The 8,819-nt window shown below is 61.1% G+C and overlaps 1 protein-coding gene across 1 annotated transcript in view; it reads right to left on the bottom strand.

The window, feature by feature from the left end:
• Positions 1-2: 2 nt before the first annotated feature.
• CPSF7 (cleavage and polyadenylation specific factor 7) overlaps positions 3-8,819 on the bottom strand; it is a gene marked incomplete at its 3' end in the record, with an annotated part of 9,077 nt that continues 260 nt past the window's right edge. The window contains exons 2-5 of the mRNA XM_009289545.1: positions 3,068-3,286; positions 2,246-2,349; positions 1,735-1,880; positions 3-144 (exon numbers count right to left, since the gene is read on the bottom strand). Coding sequence (XP_009287820.1) covers positions 3-144; positions 1,735-1,880; positions 2,246-2,349; positions 3,068-3,286 — 611 coding nt within the window. The remainder of the gene's footprint in view (positions 145-1,734; positions 1,881-2,245; positions 2,350-3,067; positions 3,287-8,819) is intronic.

The following is an 8,819-nucleotide window of genomic DNA, read 5'->3' as shown; positions in this document are numbered from 1 at the left end:
GCAGGGCGGCGGGGGGGCGGTTGAAAAAAGGCAGGACAGAGGGGGGTTTCTCCACGCGGGCAGGCGGCAAGGCATTCTCCGTCGGCGTGGCACGGCCATCCACCGAGTCCACGGAGTCCCGGGAGTTGGCCCTCGGCGGCACACCTGCAAGCGGTACAGGAAAGAGCCATGAGTCGCGGCCGGAGGGCCTCCAGGTCTCGGAGACCTCCTCCTCCTCCTCCTCCTCCTCTTCCTCCCAACCCGCAGCGACCAGCGTGAGGACCGTCCTCTCCCGCAGCCCCGTGAGGTCCGGCCTCGGGAGAGCTCAAGGTGCCCAGAGAAAAGATCCAGCCAGCCAAACGTAGCCTCCGCTTCCACGTGCCTCAAAGAGGGTACCAGCTCTCCAGCAAGACCCCGGCTGCCCGCACAGCGCCCCGGGGACGCTCGCTCTCGGCCAGCGTGGCTCTGCGGAAGCCGCCGAGCAAGCGGGTTACAGGGACAGAAGCGAAAAGCCACAAGAAATGGCGAGAGGTCCCCAGCAGAGAGGTCGCTGGGTCCCCCGAGTCCCCGAAGACATTAAACGACCCAGAAAGCCCGCGATCCGCACGCGGGCTCAGAAAGGCCTGAGCGTGGAGGAACACGAGGGGACAGCACCCAAGTGCCGACAGCAACGGAGCTGCTGGAGGAAGGAAAACTCGGCGCCCGTCTGCCCCTGAAGAGAGGGACAGGAACCCTTGCTGTGTCTAAAGAGGCTTCGAGGATGAGACAGGAGAGGTACGACGGAGGACACCGCCTCTGCCTGAGCCCCTCGGGGGAGCCATGGCTCCCCCACCCGCCCTTCCGGCCCCGCGGCCGTCAAGCGGAGCACCATTCGGTCACCGGCGCTGCCGAGCTGGCGGCAAGGGTTTATGCAAGCTCAGCCATGCCGGTGGCAAGGCCCCTGGGGTCAGGCTGAAACTCAGCCTCCTCCCCGTGCCCGGCGAGGCGAGGGAGAAGGGAACACGCCCCTGCTCCACCAAAACGCGAGGGCAGGTCGGGACGCGGTCTAACAGCGCATGGCGCTGCCAAGCAGCGGATCACCGCCGGCACCGGAGCCGAAGGGAGGGTGCGAAGGTCACAGCTACCCCACTGCAACTCGGCCAGGGCGCTTAGAAAGAAGGGCTTCCCTTGCGTGAAACGAGCCACGGGATCTACAATGACCACAGCTGGCCAAGACCTCCTCGTACACGCTCCTGCCAAGACAGTCCCTGCGGCTCCGCAGAGCCCCCCGGCACGGGGCTGGGGCGTCACATCGCTGCGGAGTGAGGCGAGGACCACCTATTGCCATTGTAGAAAGCCCACGGCCAGGCCCCAGCTGGAATACTGTGTCCAGTGTTGGGCACCTTACCTCCGCAGGGATGGACAAATTCTGGAGGAGATCCAGAGAAGAGCTACTAATAGATATGGAGGGTCTTAGCTATGTTGATAGGCTGAAGAGCTTAAGCCCATTCAGTTTGGAGAAGAGGAGGAGGAGGCTACGAGGGATCTTCGCAGTGTGTGAGCACCTAAAAGGGGATCATAAAGACTCGGGTCAGGATCTAATCAGACTCAGCAGCAATAGGAAACAACCCCCAGAGTCTCCTGGCAGCGTCCCCCCCACCCCGAGGTCTCGGTGGGTTCGGCCTGACAGCTCTGCTGGGGATCTGCGGGGCCCGCGGGAGCTGCTGCGCAGCACGGAGGCCCCCCCCACCCGCGGCGTGCCTTCGCCTCACTCACGTTTGCGAGCCTGCGCCTCGAACTGTGACAGGTTCTGCCGGGTTGCCAGCCTCACCTCCACCTTGTCCCCGTTGAGGATTTTGCCGGGCAGGAGCTCCAGGAGTTTGTGGACCGAGTTCTCAGAGGCGACCACCACCTCTGCGTACCTGTGGGAAAGCCCGGCGGTCAGCCAGCAAGAGCCGGCCCCAGGCGGTTCAGCCCCTGGTAGGGGGTAGGGACCCCCGTGCCAAACCCCACAGGGCTCCATCTGTCCTCGCTGGCAGAGACCACCCAGCACCGCCTCCCGCTGCCTTCCCTGGCAGCTGAACCCAGCCTGGCGTTGCACGTCCCCTCTTCCCTTTCCCGTGCTGTTTGGGAGCCTCCGCTTTACCATCCCATCTCCAGGCGAGCTGTGCATCACCTGTGCCAGCCAGGAAAAACACCGGCTGCCCCCCCCCCCCCCCAACAGAGAGGAGGTGGCCGCGAGGGTCTGGCTCTCCCCCCGTTCCCCCGCGTCCCCCTCGGCTCTCACCCTTTCGACTGGCCATTGGCTCGGTTCTCCGCGAATTTCAGCTCCACTACGTCGTAGACACCGACTGAGCGGATGGTCTGGATCAGCTGCTGGTCAGTCGTCCACTGAGGGGAAGAGGGGAGAGGCCGGTGTCAGCTCACGCAGCCCTTCGCGGGCCCCGGGGCCCCCCCCCTCCCCCCCAGCTAACCCAGGCTCAGGCAGCTGGAGCAGGGCGCTTGAGTACAACACCCCAAGGAGCCCCTACGGGGAGTTTAAAATCAACCTCAAGTCTGAAACAGGCCCTGGGCACGGCTACCGGAGGTGTCTCTGTTCTCTTGACAAGACAAAGCCTTCCCAGAACTGTCCCCGTATCCGTCAACTCAGCATCGAGTCTGAATCAGGCCCGGGGCACGGCTACCGGAGGTGCCTCTGTTTCCTGGACAAGACAAAGCCTTCCCAGAACTGTCCCCGTATCCGTCAACAGGAGAAGGGGACTCGCCCGCGCAGCCCCCAAGAAGGCAGAGCCAGGCAGGGGCAGCAGCCGGTGCGAGGGAGGCACTACAGCCGCTTGCCCCAGCCTGGATCTGAAGCCCCTCGAGGCCACGAATCCCTTTTCCCTGAGGATGGCAAGGTCAAGCCCACCTCACGACCCGGCTTGGGACACTGGGGGTCAGCGTGGATTGAGGAGGAACAGCACCCCCAAAGAGCCCTGCAGCCCCTCGGGGGTTTCTCTGGAGGACCCTCATCCGTGTACGCACGACAGGAGACCCAAGCTGCCCACGCAGGTGGTCTGGAGACCCCCCCCCCGGCAGGCCAGCACAGCCAGGCAGCGACCCCACTCACCCAGGAGAAGCTGCCCACGTAGACGGCGGCTCTCTTGTTGCGCAGCCCGCTGTACGTGTACAGGATGGCGGGAGATTTGCTGTTGGGCTTGGGGGACGGCTCCTGGCGGATCTCCGGGGGTGCCTCCGAGCTGCTGGTGCGGCTTTCGGGGGGCTGCGAGCTGGCTGCTAACACGTCGTCGTACAGGTCCATCTGATCAGCATTACTGAACTCAGAGTCCTGCGAGGGGAGACACCGTGAGCACCACCACAAGCGGGGAGACCCTGGGGGTGAAGCCGCAGCTCGGGAGGGGACCCGTGGGCTGTTAAGAGCCTAAACGAGGCTCTGGAGGACTGCCCCGTTCCGCTGGAGTCCTCCAACACCGTCCAGCAGAAGCCAAACACCAACCACCACAGGAGATGCTTAAAAGTCATCTCACAGGGCCGCTCTGCCGCAAGCGCCCCGCTGTGCCGGGGGCTGCGGACGATCGACGCTGGAGGTTAGGAAGCCCCCTTCACAGTTTGCAAACCGGTCGTCCCAATTCACCGGGAGCCGGCGCGCCCGAGCCCTTTCGAGGCGGCGCAAGCCGAGCCCAAAGGTTTAGCGCCCAAACCGCTCGTCTTGGGTCTGTTCGCAGTTCGATGGTGGTGAATCACTGCCGTGAACGCAGCCACGGCAAACAGGTCCGGTGCCTGTTATCTCTCACGAGCCAGCTCCTCTCGCCCGGAGCCCTGTCCCCTCCCCTCGGTGGCATGCCGCCGTGGCGTGTGTCCTCTTTCAGCGCTTCATTTTTGCAACGACAACTCCCCACGCTTCCCCCCCCCCGGCCCAGCAGACCCCTCTCAGCGCCGCGCTGCTCTTCCCCGTTACTCCGCTGGCCTGCAAAAACACGTTGCGCCCCAGGCTTACGACCGCCCCTCGCTCGTGGAATCCGCCACAGCGTCTGCTCTTCCTCCCGGCCGACGTGGAAACCCCTCTTGCTCACGATCAGCACCGAGCGAGCCCTCTCGCACATCTCCAGTCCGGCCGCCCGGCTCTCTGACCGGCGAAGCATTAACGCAAGCCCCACAACAACGGGATCGACGCCTCCTTTTCCCGGCAAGGAGGATTACTGGTGCCCTGAAGACAGGGCGACAGGCTCTGCTTTGCGATGCTTGACATAACCCCGGAGCACGCCTTACACGCAGGGAGGCGGAAAAAGAGAGGGAACACTCCACGGAGCAGAGCCGTGAGGTTTCACCCCACCGGCCACCTGCACCGGCTCGATCTTCCTCCCCTCGACTTCAACTAGAATCACAGAATCATAGAATTATTGAGGTTGGAAAAGACCTCAAAGATCATCGAGTCCCACCGTCGACCCAACACCACCATGCCCACTAAACCATGTCCCTAAGCGCCTCATCTACTCGTCTTTTAAATACCTCCAGGGATGGGGACTCAACCCCTTCCCTGGGCAGCCTGGTCCAATGTTTCACCACTCTTTCAGTAAAGACATTTTTCCTCATGTCCAATCTAAACCTCCCCTGGCGCAACTTGAGGCCATTTCCTCTCGTCCTATCGCTTGTTCCTTGGGAGAAGAGACCGACCCCCACCTCGCTACAACCTCCCTTCAGGGAGTTGTAGAGAGCGATGAGGTCTCCCCTCAGCCTCCTTTTCTCCAGGCTAAGCAACCCCAGTTCCCTCAGCCGCTCCTCATCAGACTTGTTCTCCAGACCCCTCACCAGCCTCGTTGCCCTTCTCTGGACACGCTCCAGCACCTCAACGTCCTTCTCGTAGTGAGGGGCCCAAAACTGAACACAGTATTTGAGGTGCGGCCTCACCGGTGCCGAGTACAGGGGCACGATCGCTTCCCAACTACGAGCCTTTTGCTTTTCCATCTGCTCCTCCGCTGAGCTCCAGCACACGCCCTGCGCGAGCAGAGGACTGGCTCCCCAAGATGTCAGCTGTCCTGAGCGACGAGGCAAGACACAGCTTGCTGCTCTGGGAGGCTACCAGGAAGCAGCTCACCTTTTGTAAGCGCGCGAGGGCAAGAGTTCAGGGGGGGAAAACCAAACGCCCTCGACAGATGAGCCTCTCACTCCTTGGCGGGCAGACGCTTCGCAACAAGTCCAGCCTGGGGGGGGGGGGGGGGTTGCGCACCCACCCTCAAACCCTGGGACGTGCCACCGCAAGCTGACACGTTTTTGGGCCAGCAGAGCCCTCTTCAGGGTAGGAGCTACACACGCCGTCTGCACACAGAGATGCACGCACGCCGTCTCCCCTCCCCTCGGCAGCGCAGCCTTTCGCGGCACGAACCAGCCGCCGAGGAAGCTTCTGAGCTGCGAACTCAAGTGTCCTAGATCTGCCTTCCAATTCCCACTCTGTTCCGGGCTATATTTAATTTGGAGTGTACAGCGAGCGCTGTGTTTACTACGGATCTTCAGACTAATTGCTCACCCGGATTCGGCGTGCGCTGAGCAGCGTTTCATGCTACAAATTACTACGTTAGTATCTGTCCCACGGGAGCAACGCGCAGGTCCCGTGCAGCAGAAAAACCAGAGGCTCCGCTCCCAGATTTTTAATTCCAGGACTTCCAAAGGCAGTTTGGACAACATCTTCCGCTAGAGAGAGCGCCAGGTGGTTAAACCCCCTACGCTGTGACGGTCAGGGAGCGGCACGCATGCAACGCGGCCCTTTGTGAGCTCAGGGGAGAGACGGGGAAGGGCGCTCAGCACACGGCTTTCAAAGGGTCGCGGAGGTATAAAAAAATCAAACCATTTTCCCCCCAGACGCCCTTCTTGACAGCAACGTCCATTTCTAAGGCAAGTGGTAACTTCTGCATCCGGCTATTTCGGCTGCGGAGCTGATAAAAAGGTTACAAGAATTTCAACAGGGAGCAGTATTTTTGTACTCATTCTCAAAACAGCTCAACTGTTTGTTTAATCCGCCTCCCACGCTCCTGCCCGCACCAAGCGCCTTTGGGCACGGCCCAAGGCTGGAAGATTTCTGCCCGAAAGTTTCAGAAAGTCGAGAGCAAAAACAGGGGGGCTAGAGGAGAAATCGCTCGGAAGCCCTCAGTTATGCTGCTTAGGGGATGCTTCAGCTTGGGAGTTTTTAAGAGATCCTCTGGGTCCGTTCCGTTTTTGACGCTCTCCTTTAAAAACTAACAGCCCGAGGGGAAGATGGTGTGGAAGTACTCGCGGCCCAAGCGCTCGCAGTCCACTCTGCTGCTCTCTGCCCTTGCCGTCGCACTGAATTTGCGGAGCATCACTGGAAACACACGGTAGCGAGGGGCTTCTTGCATCCCCCGCCAGCTAACACCTTCGCTGCCATTCAAACCCCGACACGGCAAACACCCCCTGAACCCAGGCGCGATGCCTTGCGAGGTGCACGGGGACGAAGCCGGGCGCCGTTGGCGGTAATTACCACGTGGGCCGAGGGATTTGGAACCACGCTGGCCTCCCTGGCGTGCCACAGGGACCGGGGGGCAGCCGGGGCACCTTCCCACCGCGCTTTGATCCCACGCGCGGCGTCGCGCACAGATGAACTCCGGGTTTCTTCCTGCCGCCGCGCAGCCTGAGGCGAGCGAGACGCTGGAGTCGGCAGCCTCGATAATCACTTCCAGCTTGAAGAAGCCTCCATCCGCTCGGCTGTGTCAGAGATCTTTTGTGTACTGTCCCCCAAACCCTCCAGTTACGTCTTTCCGCGCCGGCTCCCGCCGGGCAGCCAGGCTTGCTCCGTCCTCCTCTCGAGGCTGCTTAACTTCTTTACTCCCAAAGATCCCCGAGACCAGACCAGACTCATCAAAGGCCCCATCAGCTCCCCAGCAGACTTCCCCGCGTCAACTCAAGCCACTGCTTTTGTCACCCTTCCTGCTCCTTTTTTGGGGGGGGGGGGCGAGGCGAGCCTTCGCGGGAAAGCTCACCTGCAAGCACAGGCAGGACGGGCAGCACCGGACCGTCTCCGCAGAGCGCCCGTGAAGCGGCAGCAGAGTTCTCCTGTTAAGTCCCCCCCACCTGTTTGCCGTTCATCGGTTGTCCTCCGAGACGTTACAGGCTTTCCAACCCGCACCCGCCAACGTCACGGTAAGTAGGGACATGGTTTAGTGGGTGGTGGTGTTGGGTCGACGGTTGGACTCGATGATCTTAGAGGTCTTTTCCAACCTCAATGATTCTATGATTCTATGATTCTCCAGACAGTAGATACCGCGTCCGCTTTCGCTGCTTCCCTTTGGAAGTAATTGCCATAAATGACGTTTCCCCGGTTATTCCGTGCGCTTCTAAACTCCAGCCCAGCGACCTCCACGCATTTTCTTAACCTGCACCTTCCATCCTGGTCCCCGCAGCTAGCCAGCTCTCCCTTCCGCTCCCAAGTCCAGGTATACCTATTTCCCCGATCCCGTTCAAAGCGAATTGCGTGAAAACGTACAAATTGAGGCCATTCCCGAGGCAGAGCAGTTCCCTTCGGTCCCAGCACAGTACTAGAGAGTTGAATACAGGGGGAATCGGGTTTATTCCAGGAGTTTTTCCAGGAAGGACGCAGGAAACGGCGTTGCAGAGTCGGAAGGTGTCCGGGCAGGGCTGCCCGGCTGCTACAGGCAGCACGGCCATTTGCTTTGCGACTCGCCTTTCTAGTGAGGTTCCCGTTATTTCGGCGACGTCACGGCCAGCTTGGACCCTCTGCCCTCCTCCAAGGCAACCGCTCTCAGCGGAGAACTCCCGCTTCTTCCCGGGAGGCTGGAAAGCACCTCGCAGTCCTCTCGCCTCCGAGGCGGTTAGCGCCGTTTCCGCTCTTCCCTGAAGGTCTAACCCACGGCGTATTCTCACCTGATAACCTCCCGCCTCCTCCAAACGAAGGGGTTCGTCACCCTCAGCTCCTCTTCAGCCCTCTTGGGAGCTCACGGCCATTCCTTCCTCCGCGTGCCCTGCTTCCAGTTCACGCGGCTTGCTCTCTAGCGCAGACCAACCTTCCTCCATGGGCTTTCCGTGGCAGTTTTTAATCTTCAAACACTTGTGTTCACACTTGCTCTCCCGGATCCCCAAACTCACGAAAATCTGCTTCTCTAACAGCTACACGCCCCCCACCTTCTCTGTCATTTCTTCCCGCGAGTCCCAGGCAGCCCCGGGGTGGGTGAGGTGGCATCTCTCCGGCCGCAGCGAGTCCCCGCCACGGCTTCCCAGCCTCGGTGGCCCCGCGGGTTCGGCGCTCTGGGGTCCCTCACTGTGCAGTTTCCCCGGCAGCGCCTCTTCCAGCTTGAATTTTTCATTTCTCCAACCAGGCTGCAACCACCCTCTTCGATCCCCCCTCGCCGCTGCCCCGGCAAACGTTCCGGTCCAAACCCCGCCTCCCCCTCCCAAACATTTTGTGACCATCCGCGTGTTGAACCTTCGGCGAAACCCTTTATTCACGGCTCAAGACGGCAGCCACCAGGATTTCGGAACGGTCCCGGCCCTCTGTTCCCCACAGGGCCTCTCCAGCGCTGCACCGCCCTTTTTCCCAGGCACACCGATCGCATCTTCTGCCTCGGCTCAAGGCGTACGCGCCAGCCGGCGGGGTACGTCCACGCTAACTGCTCCATCGCCTCGCCAACCGGTCGGCTGACGCCGGTTATGGCGCTCTCCCCCAGAAAGGGGGAATCACAGAATCATAGAATCATTGAGGTTGGAAAAAACCTCTAAGATCATCGAGTCCAACCGTCGACCCAACACCACCATGCCCACTAAACCATGTCCCTAAGCGCCTCATCTACACGTCTTCTCATGTCTCATGTCCAATCTAAACCTCGCAACTTGAG

This window comes from Aptenodytes forsteri, unplaced genomic scaffold (assembly GCF_000699145.1).
Source record: "Aptenodytes forsteri isolate BGI_AS27 unplaced genomic scaffold, ASM69914v1 Scaffold429, whole genome shotgun sequence".
In the NCBI taxonomy this organism is placed as follows: Eukaryota; Metazoa; Chordata; class Aves; order Sphenisciformes; family Spheniscidae; genus Aptenodytes; species Aptenodytes forsteri.
The sequence above is the reverse complement of the archived record's forward strand: the minus strand, read 5'-3'. Positions and strand labels throughout refer to the sequence as shown.